Source organism: Triturus cristatus, chromosome 2_2 (assembly GCF_964204655.1).
Source record: "Triturus cristatus chromosome 2_2, aTriCri1.1, whole genome shotgun sequence".
Classification (NCBI taxonomy): Eukaryota; Metazoa; Chordata; class Amphibia; order Caudata; family Salamandridae; genus Triturus; species Triturus cristatus.
The window spans coordinates 1,089,487,783-1,089,508,822 of NC_140582.1; the positions used below are offsets into that span (position 1 = coordinate 1,089,487,783).

At 46.5% G+C, this 21,040-nt stretch overlaps 1 protein-coding gene across 2 annotated transcripts in view; it reads right to left on the bottom strand.

Annotated features, from left to right (window-relative positions):
• Positions 1-21,040, bottom strand: part of IMMT (inner membrane mitochondrial protein) — a 472,217-nt gene that overhangs the window by 340,496 nt on the left and 110,681 nt on the right. For both annotated transcript variants that reach the window (XM_085642618.1, XM_085642619.1), the window contains exon 4: positions 167-293. In XM_085642618.1, the coding sequence (XP_085498744.1) occupies positions 167-293 (127 nt within the window). The remainder of the gene's footprint in view (positions 1-166; positions 294-21,040) is intronic.

The window sequence follows — 21,040 nt, forward strand, 5'->3', positions numbered from 1 at the left end:
ACAATCCTTTTTTCCCCACATTTTTGAACCACCACCAACATTGTAGAAGATCAAGAATGATGAGAAAACCAAAACGTTCTGTCAAAATATCAATTCTCAGAAAAACATCAATCTTTTCCATAATTTTTACAAATCTAATATTTATTTCAGACTATATTGTGATTACCTTCTGCCTTATCATCCACAGAAGAAATGATGGCAGGAAGTGTGTCACTATGTGGCTTGTCACAATGCGGTTTAGATTCCTTCATCACTTCCTCTTTTGAGAAGATATGCAATGGACCAGGCTTGCTCTAAAATAAAAGGAGACATTGGGTTTAAAGACAATAAAAGAAATGGTGCATGATTTAACCTCTTCAGTGCCCCGCCCTTTCCCCGCCCTGTGCCGGGCGTTGAATTAGCGGGCGGGGTTCATGACGAGATAGTCTCGTCATGGGCACAGCGCAACCGTGCTCCATGACGAGACTATCTCGTCATGGGCACTGAAGGGGTTAAAGAGTAATTTGCAACAAAACAAATAACTTCATACTTACATGCTAGGAAAAACATAAGCAGTTGTTTACATTGTTCATCAAATTTCAGACTACTACGCATCTTTCAAAACTGATTTAAGAGACTACTGTCACCATTAAAACAATAGTAAGGGTTTATAAATCTCAATTTGCTAACCAAATGCACCTCCTTACTTGTGGAGGTCAAAGTTCAAAACAACATATCCAAATTATCATAGCACCATCATAAATAAAATATACTATTTAATAGAGTCAGTAAATCAAGTGGACTTAATCTGTTAATTTTACGTTCAATTTTAGAGTTTCTTCACAATGACTCAAGTCTGATGAGCATTTGACAATTTAAAAATATTAATCTATCTTGCAGTACCAGGGTCAATCAATCAATGAAGGTTGGTAAAGCGCAGCTACTCACCCGCGAGGGTCTCAAGCCTCTAGGGGGGAGCGGCTCCTTATAGTGCTGGAGTCATCCGAAGAGCCAGACCTTGAGGTCCTTCCTGAACTGGAGCGGTGTAGGGACGTGCCGGAAGAGGAGGGGGAGGTCGTTCCAGGCCTTGGCTGCGAAGTAGGAGAAGCACTTTCCTCCCTTCTGGTCTTGTAGATATGTGGAATGGTGGCCAGAGAGAAGTCAGCAGATCGGAGGTGTCTCTTGGGTTCATGGCAGGAGAGGTGGTTGTTCAGGTAGGCTGGTCCGATGTTGTGGAGAGCTTTGTGTGCATCAGTGAGCAGCTTGAAGGTTATTCTTTTATCGATGGGGAGCCAGTGGAGATCGCGGAGGTGTTGGGTGATGTGGTTGTGACGAGGGATGTCTAGAATCTATCTGGCTGCAGCGTTCTGAACGGTCTGGAGTTTGGAAAGTAGTTTCTGGTGGATTCCGGCATAGAGAGCGTTGCTGTAGTTCAGTTTGCTACTGATGAGGGCGTGCATTTTTCTGGACTCGGATGGCATCCATTTGAACGTTTTTTAGAGTATGCAGAGGGCGAGGATACGGCATTGATCTGGCGGTTCATCATGAGCGATGAGTCTAGTAGGATACTGAGGTTTTGTGCGCGGTCCGTCAGGGTGGTGTGGGGGGGATTTCCGAGGGCGGGGGGCCACCATGTGTCGTCCCATGCGGAGGACGTGTAGCCAAGGATGAGGACTTCTGTTTTCTCCGAGTGGAGTTTCAGGCAACACTTCTTCATCTAGGTTGAGACGGCTTTCATTCCTACTTGGAAGTTGTGTCTGCTGATGTTGGGCTCTTTAGTGAGGGAGAGGATGTGTGGGGTGTCGTCGGCATAGAAGACTATGTTGAGCTTGTGGTTTCCGACGATGGTTGTGAGGGGGGCCATGTAGATGTTGAAAAGGGTGGGGCTGAGGGAGGACCCCTGGGGCACTCCACATCCGTTCTCCGTTTGTTCACGAAAGGTAGGGCGGAAGTCTGACTCGCTGCGTTCTGCTTGTGAGAAATGAGCAAATCCAGTCAAGGGCCTTTCTCCGGCGTCGTGGGGTCTGGTGTCTAGTGTACAGTGGGAGACAGTGTCGAAGGCAGCCAAGAGGTCTAGGAGGATGAGGGCTGCCGTTTGCCCCTGGACAAGGAGGGAGTGGATGACGGTGGCGAGTAGGGCGGTCTCGGTGCTGTGGTTGCTATGGAATCCAGGTTGAGAGAAGTCCAGGATGTTGTTGGCTTCGATGAAGTTTGCTAGCTGGGCGTTGACTGCCTTTTTGATGACTTTGGCTGCGTATGGAAGCAGGGAGATGGGCCTGCAGTTCTTGGTCTGTCGGGTCTTCGGAGGGTTTCTTCAGAGAGGGAGCAATTGATCATTCGGCGTAGTTCAGGTGCGGTGGCTGTGGCAGCTCTGTGGACGATGTGGGGTGGGCAGGGGTCTGAGGGTGCTCTGGAGTGGATGCTCCTCATGGTCTCGAAGGTGTCTTCTGTCGTGAATGGGGTCCAAGTGAGCAGGGTCTGTTGGGCAGCGTCACTAGGGAGGGGTGAAGGAGCAGTGCGGAGGTCTTGGTTGTGAATGTCATCGTACATCAACTTAGTCTTGAGGTAAAAAAAGAAAAAAAGGTTCCAAGTCTGTTGCAGGGGTTTTGGGAGGGTGGGACGTCTATTTCACTGCAGGGTTTGGCAAATTCCCTGATGATGGAGAAGAGTTCTTTGGTGTGTTGGGTGAGGATTCTGTCTTGGAGGAATTTCTTCTTTGTGGATTTGATGAGCTGTTGGGGTGCTGTGGTGGCTGCCCTGTAGGCGGTGCGTGTTTCTGGGGTTTTGTTGCTCCATGTCTTTTCGAGTCGTTAGCAGCAGCGCTTGGATTCTTGGAGTGCAGGAATGAACCAGCTTGCTTTCTTGAAGTGTCGTCGTGTGGCTTTCTTGAGGGGGGAGAGTGTGTAGGCACACTTTTTGATCCAGCAGTGGAGGTTGCGTGCCGTGGTGTTAGCATCTAGCACCGCCGGTGGTGGGGTGCTGATGAGGGCAGAGGTGAGACAGTCTGCGGTGACTTTGTTCCAACTTCTACGAGAGAGGCGGTAGGTGTGCTTGTGTACAGTGGGTTTTCTGAAGAAGTGGATGCAGCAGTGGTCTGTCAAGAGGAGTTCAGTGGTGTGGCTGTAGGAGACAGTTTCCTACTGCGAAGACCGGGTCGAGTGTGTATCCCGCTGTGTGCGTGGGGGCCGTGACAAGTTGCTTCAGTCCAATGTTGGTGAGGTTCTCTAAAAGGGCGGTGGTGTTGAGGTCGTCGTGGTTGTCCAGGTGAAAGTTTAGGTCCCCAAGTAGGACGTAGTTTGTGGTAGATGTGGGGTGCGATGTGGTTGATGATGGTGTCGGTGAAAGGAGCGCGGGGGACGGGCGGGTTTGTAGATAAGGGTTCCGCAGAGAGTCGTTTTAGGGTTGGTCTGTATCTGGAAGTAGAGATGCTCCAAATGGGTTGTCGTGTCGTTCATGCCGGTGGGTGTCATGCGGAGGGTGCTTTTGTGGACGATAGTGATGCAGGCATGGAGTTGGCGTTGGTCCAGGTTTCTATGAGGAAGGCAACGTTGGGCGAGTGAGTGTTGAGAAGGTCCCAGATTTCTATGACGTGCTTGTGTACGGAGCGCGCGTTGAGGAGGATGCAGTTAAGTGGTTTGTGAACGGTGAGGTCTGGAAGGCTGGGGGCTGCTGCTTGGGTCTAGAAGTGGTGACGACAGGAGATCGTGGCTTGGCTGTTGCTCGTCGGCGAAAGCTGGCAGTTGTTGCTGCGTCCGGGGTTGAGGGCATGGAGGGTAAGGGAGTCGTAGCGGAGGCGGGTCGAAGGACCAGGGGCCCTGGCGCTGGTCACGGTCGGGTTGCGGACAAGCGCAGACGGGCTTGCATTTGGCGTGCCAGTGACCGCCATTAAGTTGGGTTCGGGGGTAGGGTGCTCAGCTGGGAGGCGGTAAGGACACACGGGAGGAGGCTGTGGGGGCAACAGTGGCAGAGAGCAAACACAGGGAGCGCGGGAGAGAAAAGAGAGAAGAGGGAAAAATAAAGAGAGAAAAGAGGGCACAGAGAAAAATGCCAAGCGAGGTGGAACAGCAGAAGAGCAGAGTGCTCTCCCAGTGGATCACCAGCGATGAGGCACAGGCAAGAGCCTGCGGGTCGAGGAGATTCTCAAACACCCAGTAACCGAGCTCAGGGGGCAGCACTTAGAGTAGGAGCTGCTTAGGGGGAGAGCAGTCAAACTGACCAGGTCAGTGGTCTAGGGTGAAATACAAATAAAATGCATTCTCTTTCTCAGTTAAAGTTGAATTCCTTCTTCACACTTGGTGAGATGAGAAACTGCAGTCTGTCCAAGTTGGCATATTTAAGTTCAAGTGAGTGAACAACAACACATGCCAATACTAAAAATTTACAACAAAATTATAATTCCCGCTAACAGATTCATTAGAACCATCAATCTGTGTGCAAAAAAAAAAAAAAAGGACTGAGGTTTCTTAAACTAGCGGACTAAACAGGTTTTCCGACATTTCCTTTCCAGTCCCACAGTCACTTTCAATGGAAGGCTTTCAAGTCTTTCATCAAGGTGTCTGACTAGATAGGAAGAACAGAATGAGGGAGACGGGTGAGGGTTCCTGGACAATCAGATTCAGTTCCTCAATTGTGTATTTTGAAGGACCCATTGTCAGGAAATCTCCATCCAGCTAGATACAACACGAGTCTGCACTTTTAAAAAGTGCTTATTTGGTGCTGGGGGAGCAGAAGGGGAGAATGAGGTTGCTGTTATTGAAGAAGACACCATCTACAAAATGTTGACTTTTAAGTATCTAGTTGTTGATCCTAGACCTAAAGACCTGGCAGCAGCTATTACTGGTTTATAACATGCAAGTTAGAGATAATAGGTATTGCCAAAAAGAGGCAAACCCAAGCGGCTGATGGACGAAGCGCTGAAACTTTTCAGACACTCACCCCTGTCACAGATCTGGGTTGAATCTATAATCGTTCCTTAGCTCACTTCGCCACCCCAGTTCAGACCCAGCTATATGCAAATCAGTCTTGACCCTGTTCCTTTATGAGAACAGTCCAGCCCGAACTCCCAAGCCAGGTTTTCCCTGGACCGGAAAGAAGCATCCCGGAACCGGTTTCGGGGTAACACCCCTAATCAGTCAGGCTGGCTTGAATCCAGTGGCAAAGTGAGCAAGGGACACACGTCTGGGCACACCCTGCCAACTTAGGGCGAACAAAGCAAACACAAGGAGATAATGGATGGAACGCTGAAAATTTTCAGACACTCACAGATCTGGGTTGAATCCATCATTCTTTAGCTCAATTCGCCACCCCAGTTCAGACTCAGCCACATGCAAATCAGTACTGATCCTGTTCTTTTTGGGAACAGTCCAACCTGAATTACCAAGCCAGGTCTTCCCTGTTTACGGTCCATTTTTTGTCTCCTCAATGGTGTCCAAAAGAGGTCTTGAAAAATAAAGTATTCAGTTACCATTTAAGGTGAGTTCCTTGAGCATTATCACTGTCTTGGGTACCAGTTAGCCTTTTGAACTAGGTGTGTGTCTCCTCATGATTCACTCCCTATAGGGGACTTTGAGGCAACTGTGAACACTGTCACTGGGTCTAGCAATCCATTCTCAAAGATCTATGCAATAAAAAAAACTGCATTACAGAAGCAAGGACTGCAGAGTCCGGGAACTACAGCATCAAGTGTCCTGCTCAGTAGTCTCTAGTTGGGAGATGGTGAAGGCTACACAGCCCACAAGATGCCCTGTCTCCTGAGACTCTGTCTCTATTTTTCAAAGTGATTACAGGAATCTAGGCCACTCAGCCGAGTTTTATTTTTAATGTTGCATGCATGGACATTTTCGCCTCAATTTTGTGTGAGGTAGGGATGTGAAACTCCTATAACCAGACATCGATGAAATATTGTTTGGCGACACACACATACACCAATACATACTGGGTAGTTCCATATATATTGGGTAGTTATAGTGAGAACCTCATTTTCATTGAAAATTGATTTGGTTAGCTAATAACTTTACTGCTGTTCAATGAATCTTCACAAAACTAACCAAAAAAAAAAAAAACTGTCTCATCCACCTCACCTCCTTCCTGGAATGTTTCGGGGTGATCCTTCAAGTGCGGGTCAAGAAAAAAAGGGGGGGGAGGGGGGGATGTCAAAACGCATTTTACCCATTAACTAGTCAATAGCAATATTGAACAGCGATACTACAGAACGGAACTACACCAAATTTGGCAGAAAGTTTGTTTTATTGTGATTCGGTGTAAATCCGTTCAGTAGTTTTTGAAAAAGTAAGGTTCAAAATCTTTGTATATTGTAGATTTGTATATTTAATGTTGTGGAGCCAACAGATCAGACTGGCTGCCACCACATCAACAAAGATATGGAGGGCGTGGCCCGGGCACATATTGTGTTGGCTGCTTAACTGAGTGGCTTCAGAACCTGTGGCCCGTGATTAAAGTTATCCTGAATACCCCCCTCCCACCCCTGACTGAATTGGTCGTGTTGTGCGGGTGTATGGTTCGGTGGAACTGCGATTAGGAGGGCTTTGGGAGCTCCGCGAGCAGCACCGCTGAAGTTCAGAAGGCATTGGTGTATGGCCGGGACAAAGCAAGTGGATCTCAGTGAAGTCCTGAGGCCCGGCAAGTGATGATCTGAGTGCCCTTATCGGTACGGGGGCTGCGAATGTTGGACCCAAAGGACAGGAGTGAGGCTGTGACCTCAAGGGAGCCGCAGAGGAGAAGCTCCGTCGTTGGAGTTTAGCCACAGGGCCAAGATGACGCCACACGATTGCCAATTGAGGATCTGGCCCCAGTCCGAGACGAACAAGCCCACATTTGGGGCGCAGAAGACAGCGATGCACATGCCTGCACTTCACAGGAGAACTGGGTGCCTCCAGTAGCAGGTGAGTTTTCTTTTGTGGAGGGCTCATTATCTACAGAGAACACAACCCAGAAACAGTGCGGTCACAGCCTACTTTTGCATAACTAACGGCGGCAGAGGAAGTAATGGCGGCAGTGGCCGGGACTCCAGTATAGGACTGCGGGGATGCGATCGGTGAGAGGAGTGGGGGGGGGGGGGGGGGGCAAGGGGGGGGGGGGGGGAGGGAGGGAGTGCTTGTGCCTGGGGTGACAGATTGGGACTGGGGGAAGAGTTGCCTGTGTGGAAGTTCTCCCTTTCTCCCGCACAACTGAGGGACCTACGGAGTGATGTCCTACGAGCACATGCTTCTATACTGACTTTGTTGCGCCCAGGGGAGGCAGCCCCCGCCATTCCCTTTCTTTTAATTGCCTACTGGGAAGGCATTTATCGAAGCAGTGGCCCCTTCTTTCCCCCCCACCCCCTCCTTTTGTCTTCTCCTTCGCCTGGCAAGGGGCCAATCAGCTGGAGATCCAATGTTACATCACCCTGTGACGGCTGCTCCATTGGAGTGATCGCCCCTGTGGAGGGTGCGGTCTGATACTTTACCTGGCTGGAACTGGTATGTGGACCTTTGATTGGGGTACTCATGCCGGAGGCACTGCCTGCGGGGGGTGTGCAGTGCCACTCTAGCCTGGAATTCTGCTGGGCGATGCCAGATTAAGACAGCCCCAGACTGCGACGTCTTACGGGGTGGCTGGTGTTGCACTGGACACCATTGCAGGACTATACTCAAAAGGGAAAGCCATGGTGCAGCCAAAAGTGATTAAGACACCCTAGCTCCACCTGCCACGCTGCATGGGAGACGGAAGTGCACTGAAGGCGGATAAGCCAGATCGTGACTTGAAGACCCACACGGCCACCATTCTGGCAGCAGTAAAATACACGAACGAGACAAAGAAACTCAATCTAGATGCAGTGACCCAGGAGGTGAATCTCCTCCAAGCTGATCACTGGAAGTTAGTGGACCTTGTGGCCAAAACAGAATCTACGTTGGCCCTTCCTCAACCGATGTTGTCCAAACACTTCTAGAGTCTAGACGTATACAGCGGCTGGAACAAGAGGTGGCCATGCTGCAGGAGAGAGTGGAAGATGCGGAGGTCCAAACCAGTTTTAATAACCGACTGATTGGGGTCCTGGAATGGACGGAGGTACAGAGTATGGACCTCTTCCTCGAGGAGCGGTTGGTGTTGGTGGTGCAGGAGAAGAATACCTCTAAATAGTTTAGTGTGGTGCGCGCCCACCAGGTCCCAAGTGGCTGCCGCCTCCGGGGGGGCACCGAAAGCTAGTGCAGCCTGGCTGCTTCATTTTAGGGACAGAGATGCCATCATACACGCAGCGCACATGTATGGTCAACATTTATTCAGATTACACAGTGCTTTTCCAACATCAAAGAGAGACCTTTTAAGGGGCCAAGCAAAATTTTGTAACAATGGAAATCTGATATACCTTGTTGCTTCCACCGAAGCGGAGGATTATTAAAAAGGACCACTCTCACTTTTTCACATCCGCAACAGAAGTGTGAGATTGGTTTGAGCAACAGGGTCACCAGTTGCCGACCTACAAGGGTGAAAGTGCCCAAACCCAGACGCCAGTGGGGCACCCATGGGTAACACAGACGAGGGTGCAGGCCAAAACTGAGAGGGCACAGGTGGTTGCCGTCTTGTGACGCGCCCAATGGCTGAGTCTGAGAACAGATGGATAGCACTGGTGGAGGAGGCGAACAATATGCCGGTTGAAGACGCATCCCGATAGGGGTCCCATGAGGATTGACTGCTACAGTGGGTCATGCCAATGACAAGCGACAAAATTATTTGAGCTGCAGGCCTTCGGATGAGGGGAGTGGAGCTGGAGAGTCCTACCAGGAGACTGCCTAGGAGATCATTGTGATACCACAGGTGTGCCATGCCCCTGTGCACTACATATGCTACATGTAATGCAACAACAAATGATGAACAGAATGCTGAATAAATCAAACATTTACCCCAGTCAAGAAATCTGGGTAAAATTCATTGTTCTGTTGCTCACTACGCCACCCCAGTTTAAACCCAAAAATGTGACTGGGTGTGAATGTTTGATTTGTTCAGCATTCCGTCCATCATTTGCTCTTTTTGCATTTATACTATATGTAAGTCACCCCTACAACAGGCCTTAGGTCCCCAAGGCAGTGTGCATTATATGATATGTGAGGACATCTGCATGAGCAGATATACCCCTGTGATGCCTGGTTCCTTTGCCACAACATTCCAAGAGATCGGGAAGCCATCTTAGGCATATATACTGGGCACTGGTCATTACGAGTTAACCAGCTACATAACGGCTTAGATGAAAATAATGGTGTTTGGTTTCAAACACCTCATTTTAATAAATCTGTACTGATGCCAGTACAAGATTTATTATGACATGCACTCAGAGAGCACCAGGGAAGTGTCCCATGAATCCTACTAGTCTCTTAGTGTGCCGACTGATTAGTACCTCCCAGCCTGCCACCACAGACTAGTTTCTGACCCCCCTGCAGGTGAGAGCCTGTGCTCGGAGGACATAAACAATGCCTGTCTGGAGGAAGGTGATCACACCTCCTCCAACAAGATGGCTAGTGAATTTAGCATATCAAAGCCAGAGGCTTCAAAGCCTCTGCCGCCTTTGATATGCGACCCCTGTTTCCCCCCAGACTGGGAATGCCATCCCTGGGGCCCATTTGGCACCAGAGCAGACAGGAAAATTAGGTAGCCATAATGCATTACTTACAGACTAGTCACACCCCTAAGGTGGGCTACCTGAAGTGCACAACGAAAGAACGTTTCACCATCTTGGATTTGGTGAAGCTAGAAACTCTGGGGATTTTGGGTGGTCTTCCCATGATGCTTAGAGTAGTGCTGGACCATTTTTGATACCGGATGTCAGCCACTGGAAGTCACTTTCGCTTACCCGGATGGGTAGAGCTGCGCTCTTCAAGATGACTGCCTTTCCGAACGCACGTTTGTTTTGCAGAATAGTCCCCATACTATACTACTGGTGTTCTTGTGTAAAATGAACAGTTAGGTGAGGACCTTGCTTTGGCGGAGTGACACATGTGGCTCTCCGTACCCTCCAGCAGTCCACAAGATGACGGTGGAATAGCCCTGCTGGACATCAGCCAAGTATTATGAAGGCGCTCAGCTTAGTATTGTGAATGAGTGGGCGTATGCCATATTGGAGGATCCGGCCAACCGGCACGATCATGATGCCCTAGGTGCCAGAGTGCACCGGAGGCAACTAAAACGGTGCTCTCTGTCTGGTGTACCCTACAGAAGGAAACTAGGTGGAAAAAGTGACTGATGCCCCAAACCCCTAGTGGTTAGGTATGAGGTTAAGGGTGGCATCATCCCTGCAGTGATTTGAAAATGGGATCTTATTGGCCCCTCTGTACTATAGGATGTATAGGACACCAATGGTTTGGTCCGGTTTGCTCACCTTAGAGAGGAATCGGACAGAGCACCCACACAAATCTTTAAAATATTATCTGTTGAGACACACCCTGCAGGCGAGAATAGCCCCAAAAGAGGAAATATGGATTTTTCTGGTCAGTTATGTACCCTATCTTGGACCCCAACGGTTCTATGTGCATGTTACAAGTACATGTATGTTCCCTCCAGTTCCAGTTATGAAGACGCAAATACATGTGCGTCCACCGTTAACATGTCCTCTGTTGATCCGCCATGAATGGGCCGGATATTCCATTCCTAAGTACGAAAGGCCACCGCCTTTATATGGTTCACTTATGCCATTTTACAGTCCAGGCAAGTAGGCCCTGACTCTGTCATCAAGCTTCTCTTGCCTTCTGCCTCTGAAAGCTCCAGTCCGAGCCTGCATCTGTGACCATGAACTTTGTCTCATTCTCTGCGCGGCTCACGAAGCCTGACATCAGCTTGCTGCCTGCCAAGAACTGTATTTCACCTTCGAAAATTATCTGCTCCGTTCCCTGCCCGATGCATTCCTGTCTAGTAGTTTAAGTAAACATTCTTCCAGCTACCGAGCAAAGGCTCGGCTTCTCTGTCTTTATGCAAGTAATTCATAGCCCTGTTACTATGGAAAATTCCTGCCCTCGCATCTAGTGTAGACACTTAGACGCTTGTACACGCACTAACAGTCAGTATAGTCAGTATAGAATAGATTCTGTCCGAGAGTCCTTCTTTTGTGGATAACATAGTTCTTTAAACATAGGATGTTAGATATGATTTGGGATTAGGTTGACTTGACCCCCCAGACTTCTTGTCTCCACATGTAGAGCTAAATGTCAAGTCCCCCTCACCCCCTAGTTGCACGTCAATCACACGTCATGCTGCTGCGCGCGCATCTATGCCAAGTATTATCTTATAGATCCACCTATATATGACATCATAACCAATTATGTTCCTTTTTACTCCTTATTACACCCATTTTCGGTTACGCATATGAATCGTCATTTTCCTTATCAATTGTTACGCCTACTGCATTCGCTTCATTGTAATGTATGTACTATAAAAGTCATTTCTTGTCAATAAAGTATGTACTTCACTTCCTGAACCTTCGTGGTGACGGAACTTGGAGCAACCGATTATAATCGATCATTGGAATAAAGCCCATTCCGAACCTCTAATACCACGGATTCTGCCTCTTGTTTACGGAGCTATTTTATTATGTTTCTGTATCAAATTAAGTCCCGGTAATGAATTTTATTTACCACATTATGGCGCCCGAATAGGGACACTTTCTCATCTCACGCGCCGGCGGTGAGTTGCAGGCCCGGTCTCCTACCACAGCTGGACGGACAATAACGCGTACCAGCAGGATTTCCTGTATCTCCCTCCGGTCAAGCGGGGGCGACTGAGGCTGCGATCAACACCCAGACGAGGCGGTGAGAAGTGCGAAGTATCCCGACCAGAGCCTAGCTGAGAGAGCAAGATCCGAGGTATACAGAGGCCCACCAGTTTCCGAAGTCCCAAGTCGAGTCCAGTGTCCGAAGTGTTCGAGTCGAGTCCAGTCCGGTTCAAGTTCAGTCGAGTTTCCGAGGCCTTCCGTTTCCGAGCTACCCGGTGAGTACCATTACTGGGGAGGCTTTCTGACGTGCACATAGTTTGTGCCGGTCAAGACGGGTTTGGGTACACAAATCCGGTCTGCACTGTTTTCAGCAGTGTATCTGTACTGTTTAGCAGTATATCAAGTATATAATTCAGTTAATGTCGAGTATTATGTTTAGTGATTTAAGTTCTCCTTAGATCGTCATCATTGTTCATTGTTCAGGTAAATGTTAAATGTTAAATGTTTTAAGTACGTTCTGCATATTGTGGTATGAATGACTGTTCATTAGTGTGTTTATGGTATTAAGTTTGTTCAAAATCAAGTATCAGATCAGTTTTCAATATGCCACTCTTTTCGAAACTAAGACAGATCACAACTAGAAAAGGGGTACTCGAAGAAGCTGTTCCCATTCCTCCTAGGGACACTCCAGGGTACTTCATGTATCACAAACATGGCCTAGACGCCATATTATTTCTTGATCTATGGGTAGACTACACCAAGGAATTACCAGAAAGTCAGAGGTGGCCCGCAGCGGGGACCTGGGATGCAGAGTGCATCGTGAAAGTAGAGGAAGAATTATGGAAAAAGAAAGCTAGACAATCACAGAAAGACGCCATTGAATTATGGCGTAAAGAATCACATAGACGAACAGAAAAAGCACGTAGACAGGAAGAGAAGAGTAAAGAAAAATCAAATGAAGTCCGAGAAAATCTATTAATTGAAGAAGGTGCACGAGTGAAATCAGAACAAGTAGACAGACAAAGAAATGCCCTTATGAATGGTATGTATCCCCTTCTGGCTGAAGGATTACCTAAGGCTACTCCAGAAATACCAAAAGACTTGCCAACCCCATTATTTCCAATAAAGGTACATCCTAAGGGGCATCCTAGAACCGCAGAAGATGTTTTTCTTTCCTCATATTTAGATGACGCAGCTCCCGAGTATGCTAATTCCGCCCCACATAGACCGCCTATCAGGGAGGTTCAACGCCAAGACCCAGTACCCGTATCCCTACAGCAACAGATCGTGTCACAAGTTCCGACAAGCACATCTGTTTCTACATCTGTTCCTACAGCTGCTTCTATAGCTGTGTCCACACCTATAGTTGCTGTGTCACGTTCAACGAATCCTTTCACACCCGACACCCCAGATGGGGCTACGGGAGGTGCTAGTAACATTTTCTCTACGCCACCCAGAATAAATAAACTTACCTTTCAAGAGTCAGCACATTCACGTACCCCCAAACTCATAAATGCCCGTACGCTTAAGGAACTCCTTATAGATTGTAGATATGACCCTGTGCCCGGAAAAGAGGACGAAATGACCCTAGCATCATTACGTATCAGACGAGCCGCGGTGTATCTAGGGAAGTTACCAGGAATGACTGCGCATCTAGATAATATATATCATTTTGTTCAAACAGGGCGAGATTCTGAATGTATTAACAGAGCTATGGAATATCAGAAAGTGGAGATACAGGGGGAACTGTTACGTTTCCTCATAAATTGTGTGATCAGAAATCAAGACCGACCAGGGGTAGACCCGGAAGCAATGCAAATTCTTACCAGATGGAGTCAGAATATATCAGAAGGAAGACATGATAAGCAGAATTGTATAATAGCCATGTGCCGAAAGATCCGTAAAGAAATAGAACGCCTACACGAAGAAAGATTAGCGGTAGACCAGTTCGATCAAAGCGAGGAAGAAGGATCAGGACTGCCCACAGGACAGTCAGAAACTATAGCCTATGTAGGTAGAAGAAGATCTTGTAATAGTACTAGATGTCTTACTGATCCGATACGTCCGATGTGTCTAGAAAATAACAGAAAATTTCAAACACCCATAGTCCATACAAGGTCTAACGAGCATTCGTTCCAAGCAGCTGACAAATTACTCCGAGAACGAAGGGGTTATCATTTTCTCGATTCTATGGATGAACAAGAATTAGCCAGGTCAGCTGTCCATTGGGTTGACAGTCCCGGAAAATATAGTGATGATACAGTAGCACGCGCATTTTTGAATCTCACCCCGGATGAACAGCGGTTAGCTGGGATTTATATGATTCAACAACTCCTTATACTATATCAGAGTCAGCATTCGGACCCTGGTCCCTTACCTGATATATTGACTGAATTACTCATGAATAGATGGAGAGGTTCAGGTACTAAATTAATTAAAGAAATTCTAGAATCAAGAAAGCAGTATATTCTTTTTGTATGTTCAGACCGTGTCTCATTGCCCATCAAGGAAAGAACCACGTATTACATGGATAGACAGAATCCCTTACGAGAAGTGCACCCAATAAAGGGCGAGGACAACGAGTTTAAGCGCGTATTTGTATATACGCCCATATCAAAAATAGAATTGTTAGAAATGAAGAAAGTGGTACCCAGTCATGACAAAGATCCAGCGGGTTTTCACCGAGAAATTAAAGACATGCTACTCATGGGAGAGTATACCTATCCCGACATTATGACAATATTAAAGGTATTGATGCCTGCTGGCATTTATGAGAAACTCAGGGAAAAAGAGTGGGAGGTAGGAGACCAAAAGATAGAATGGTCAGTAATAGAAGCAGAAGAAAAGGCCCGAACTGCAGGAGCAGGACTCGGGGATAAAACTAAAGCACTACCAGGTTTATTAGTACAGGTACTGCCACGTTTATTAACTACGAAAAAGGAAGATTGGGGTACAATTTCAGCCTGTAAACAGAAGCAAGATGAAGACACTAGTGATTACTATGCCCGATTTGAAAAATGTTTTGGTATAAATAGTGGCATAAAAGCAAGTAGCGAATCATACCCACATCTGTTTGTAACAAAATTAGTGGAAAATGCCCTGCCCCAAGTAAAGAATAGAGTATTAAAATTCGAGAGTACCTGGCAAGGTAACACTCCATCACAAATGTTACAAATGTTACAATACCATCACAATAGAATTAGAGAGGAACAAGAACATGAACACAGACGCATGAAAGACACAAAAATGAAAATGCTAGTTTCTCAGACAGTTCCAGCTGAGGGACATAAAAAGGGTATGACACATTCCGGTGATTCAGCAGGACCTGTAAAAGGGACATGCAATTATTGTAAAAAGCCAGGTCATTACGTACACGATTGTCCAGTTTTGAAACATAATATCGCCATAGGTAATACAAAAGAAAGACCACGGCCACCTAGACAGGATCAGAATGAACAAGGAGCCTTGCAACATGCACAGTCCATGCCAGTTCCACCCCAGTCTGTACAGTTTGTGCCAGCTGCACCAGCGCTGCCCGTTGCTGCCACACAAACCACGACACGACAACTGTACCAGACCGCACAGTACGACTATCCTGATTACCAACGATACGCATGAACAAGCCTAGAGAGGGAAGTTGACTTACCCCTTATCGAGATCCCTGTAGATCAAGAAGGACCTTATGTACATAGTGAATTGTTAGGCCAAGACAGAAAATTTTTACTCGATACAGGGGCAAGTCGAACGACCATAAAACGTAGTGAAGTTCCAGGGGCACCCCTCTCAGGCTCTCAGAATATTTCCCTTGGTTTTTCAGGAAAACCTATTGTTAATGAAGTGTCACAACCTCTTCCACTTACGATAGGACCTTTGACCCGAACTACCGATTTATTGCTTACTAAATCATGTCCAGAAAACCTGTTAGGAATAAAAACATTGAAAGCTCTAGGAGCTATAATATGTTGTTCTCCGGAAGGAGTAAGATTGTTTTTACGTGATTTTAAAGGTCACTATGTATCTAGAGACATGGATCCCCGACTGCAGACTTTACCTACACATCTATGGGCACAAGGCCCTACTGATGTTGGTTGCATGAATATTACACCATATCGAGTCACATTAAAGGCAGGAGTGGTACTACCACGAATGCGACAATACAAGTTACCACCAGATGCTGTAGTGGCTTTACTACAAATCATTGACGAGCTCATTGCCCAAGGAGTGGTTGTGGAAACAGACTCCAATGTATGTAATTCACCAATAATTCCGATTCTTAAACGAACAGATCCAAAGGCCCCGCCAGTAGATCGATTGATTATTGATCTGCGCGAATTAAATAAGTGTATTGTGCCACAATTCCCTGTGGTCCCCGATATCTCATCATTACTGACAGCTATTGATTCCGCAGCAACATTCTTTACTGTAATTGATCTCAAAAATGCCTTTTTCAGCGTCCCAATAGATCCGGAAAGTCAATATTTGTTCGGATTTAGTTTAAATGGACGTAGCTTTAAATTCTCACGCGCACCTCAAGGATTTACAGAAAGCCCCAGCATCTATAGCCAAGCACTGAAACGAGAACTTGACAGTATCCACATGCCAGTTAACACTGCCTTGCTTCAATATGTCGATGATCTGCTGATCACCGCCCGAAGCGAACCCGAATGTGAAAAAGCATCACTGACAGTTTTACAATTTCTAGCCGAAAAGGGGCACAAGGTGTCCCCTTCTAAGCTGCAATTCTGTGTCCAGCGAGTTATTTATCTTGGACACTCGCTGTCCAAGGAGGGAAGGCAGCTTACACCAGACCGCATTCATTTAATAGCTAACATGCCAATACCCAAGACACAAAAGGAGGTGCGGGCTTTTATAGGCCTCACTTCATATTGTAGACAGTGGATCCCCCAATATGCATTTCTAGCAAAATCACTCATTCAGTTGACAACCCAGGAGGCAGCCACATCGACTGTTCTCCCTTGGACTCAGGAACATACACAAGCTTTTGAAAGCCTAAAGAAAGCTTTATGTCAAGCACCTGTTTTAGCAACGCCATGTTACAGAAAACAGTTTACACTCTTTGTTACAGAACGCGAAGGTACTGCCCTGTCAGTACTCACACAGGAACAAGCAGGAGCACACAAACCATGTGCTTATTTTTCTAGCACATTAGATCCCGTAGCTCAGGCTCTGCCTGCGTGCCTGAAATCAGTGGCAGCGACAGCATTAGCAATCAGACAAAGCGATGCCATAGTGTTAGGACATCCATTGACAGTACAAGTACCACATGCAGTGGAGGTTCTTGTGAATCGAACGCAAACACAACACTTGACTATTGCGCGACTTACAGGGTACGAACTTACATTGTTCCAGCCACATATAGAAATCAGACGCTGTAACACATTGAATCCTGCCACACTTTTGCCAGTAATCGGAACAGACCCACTAGCCCATGACTGTATTGATGTTATTACAATAACGACGAAACCCAGACAAGATTTAACCGATGTCCCGTTGTCAGATCCAGACCTGACATTGTATGTAGATGGTTCATGTATGAGAACAAATACAGGAGAGTTAGTGGCTGCTTACGCAGTCACAACAGATACTGAGGTCATTGAAACAAATCATATAAATACTTTGTCCGCTCAAGCAGCAGAGCTCGTCGCTCTGACACAAGCCTGTATTCAAGCTACAAATAAAAAAGTCAACATATACACTGATTCACGTTATGCATTCGGAGTTGTACATGACTTCGGCGTACTGTGGCGAGAGAGAGGTTATTTAACTTCTCACGGTGCCCACATTCAGCACGGACCCCTCATTCATGCTTTATTAGATGCGATACATCTACCGATTGCAATATCGATTATGAAATGCAAAGCACATACGAAAGTTACTGATATCATTTCTCAAGGCAATGATTTAGCTGACAGAACAGCTAAACAGACTGCTCAAACACGAACATCCGACATGACAAAGACAATAGTCCCGACACATTGTATGACAGTTAAAGATCCTACTTTTGACGTAATTGACATCCAGACACATGCTACATCAGAAGAAATAAAGAAATGGACTGAATTAGGAGGGATCCAAACGGATCAAGGATGGATGATGAAGGAAAAGTCCGTGTGGTTCCTTCCTGATTCAATGGTCCAAGTTATAATTAACACTATACATAGTCCAGCACATCTAGGAGAAAAAGCTATGCTAGACAGCATTCAACACATTTGGTTCAATAAACATTTACGAGCAGCAGCCAAACAAAAGGTCCGTACCTGTATGATCTGTTGCCAGTTCAACCCAGGAAAAAGTGTTCCCGTAGAACAAGGTGGATTTCATCCTCCTAATCACCCTTTTGAAGTCCTCCAGATGGATTATATCCAGATGGAACGATGTCGAGGATTCAAATATGTTCTCGTAGTTGTCTGCGCTCTGTCCCGCTGGACGGAGGCATACCCGGTTTCAGATTACACTGCCCCGACTACTGCCAAACAGTTAGTTCGAGAATTCTTCCCACGATACGGTTTACCACGTGTTGTTCACTCAGATAACGGCCAGCCGTTCTCATCCGAATTAATGAAACATGTTTCACTTTTGTTAGGTTATCAGTGGAAATTCCACTGTGTCCGACACCCTGAGGCAGCAGGTCTCGTAGAAAGACATAATCAGACACTGAAAATTAGATTGTCCAAAATATGCAGGGAGAAAGGTGTCGGCTGGGTAGTAGCACTACCAGTTGCACTCTTTTTCACAAGAATGGTAGCACACTCTCGAACAGGGCTATCCCCGTATGAGGTGATCTTCGGCAGACCACCAAATATGTGGGGGACGCCTATACCACGCAAAATAACTGATATTGACTGTAATATGCTGACAGATTACTTGGCTTCCTTGATGTCTGCACTACAATCTTGTCGTTCACAGGTAGCTGCAGCCTTTCCCGACAACACTGAGGTGAAACCCCATGACGTAGTTCCGGGGGACCTTGTGCTTGTGAGAAATTTCGACCGAAAGACCCAGCTGGAGCCCAGGTGGAAGGCACCCAAATTGGTCCTGCTGACCACAAGGACAGCCGTGAAGATCGAGGGCAGGAAAGGATGGGTGCATTCAAGTCATATCAAGAAATTTCATGGACTTCCTTCAGATGTAAACAGCCCACCTCGTGTGTCCTCACCAATTGACTCAAAACTACCTCTGGCTGAGGCCGACAGTAAAGAACTCTATAATCTAAAATTAAGGCCTAGGCCGTCGGACGATTTGATTGTTTAAGTCCTCTCCTAGGTGAAGCGGTTGAATCTGTCTCCGACATGTATCGCCTAGACCTGAATCATGGACAGTCGCGAAAAATGATGAAACGACAGGCGTATTGTAAATCACTGCGTAGCCATTGCATAGTGACATTATTAATCTTGTTTTTTCTTAAGTCTTTTAATAATTACTGCAAGTATATTGTTGCACATATATTACCCTATTGCCAGAAACGTTTACAATGTTACTGCTGAACATTCTTTTAGTGACTTCCCCCCCGCATGAATTGTCTTATAGACTTGCGCTGCGCAATAACACTTTCATTAGTATGTTACATCATTCCCATCAGACTAGTAATGCAACTAATTGTTGGGTGTGTGGCCGGCTCCCTCCCCATCAGAATTATGAAGGAGTCCTGCCTTTCTTTCCACATCCGTTTACACATAATGGCTCCTGTGGAGCATGGTTCAGTTTAATCAATTCCATAGACTCAGATACAGCCGTCTACCAAGACCAGTGGGTATGGGGAAATCTGAACCTAGTTTTATTCAAAGTCTGTTACCCTGACAAGGAGGGTCGCCCCAAAGGAACAGGAACTGATCTAGAAAATGAAGTATATGGATTAGGTAACTTTACTCCTAATCTCATGGTTCTAAATGTCGAATCCGAAGTTGAACTAGTTTTACCAACCATGTCAGTATTCCCAGCGAAAGGTGAATTGTGTGTAAGAAAAGTTGGTTCCATACATATGGGCCATAGTAAATGCACTACTACAGTAGAATTCAGTGATCAAGGTAAATCTTCATTTAGAGCTTATCGCCACTCCTACTTTATATGTGGTCAGACTGCATATATGCGTCTACCTCTAGATTGGGATGGTACCTGCTACATTGCATTCCTTTTGCCACCTGTTTTCCTAGCTCCTCCTGATTATTATAGAAATATTCATTTAGTACACAACAGAGAGCGGAGAGATCTCCCAATTGTCGATTATACTGAGACGGCATGGGACAAGTATGTAGATTTTAATAAAGGCATCTTTCCCTATATAGGTACTGTTACTAATAGTAAGCTGATACGTAGATTAACTAGAACCCTTGAAGCAGTAGTGAATGAAACTATTTCCGCCTTAGGCAATTTAACAGAAGAGCAGTCTGCTATGCGGATTGTTGTGCTTCAAAATCGTCTTGTCCTTGACGTCATCCTGGCTGATAGGGGCGGAGCTTGTAGGGTCATCGGATCAAGCTGCTGCGTATTCATACCAGAAAATTCGCCATCTGTATATAAAGCTATAACTCGCCTTCATAAGATTGTAAGCCAGATACACCAGAACACAGGCACTTGGACTTGGTCCGGTTGGTTTTGGAGTGTGATATCAGCCTGGGGATGGAGAGTTCTATCATTTCTAGGTATTGGCCTTCTCATACTATTCAGTTGCTGCCTATGTCTACAATGTGGACCAGCGATCTGTGGTCTGTGTGCCACATCGTGCATTTCACTTCAAGATTTTCATTCAAGATCCCGGAAGAAGAAAGAAGAACAAATGATGCTATATGAACAGATCAATGGATTAATGAAGATTGATACCTCTTGACGGGCAAGTAGGGGACAAGGAGGGAATGTGGAAATATGGATTTTTCTGGTCAGTTATGTCCCCTATCTTGGACCCCAACGGTTCTATGTGCATGTTACAAGTACATGTATGTTCCCTCCAGTTCCAGTTATGAAGACGCAAATACATGTGCGTCCACCGTTAACATGTCCTCTGTTGATCCGCCATGAATGGGCCGGATATTCCATTCCTAAGTACGAAAGGCCACCGCCTTTATATGGTTCACTTATGCCATTTTACAGTCCAGGCAAGTAGGCCCTGACTCTGTCATCAAGCTTCTCTTGCCTTCTGCCTCTGAAAGCTCCAGTCCGAGCCTGCATCTGTGACCATGAACTTTGTCTCATTCTCTGCGCGGCTCACGAAGCCTGACATCAGCTTGCTGCCTGCCAAGAACTGTATTTCACCTTCGAAAATTATCTGCTCCGTTCCCTGCCCGATGCATTCCTGTCTAGTAGTTTAAGTAAACATTCTTCCAGCTACCGAGCAAAGGCTCGGCTTCTCTG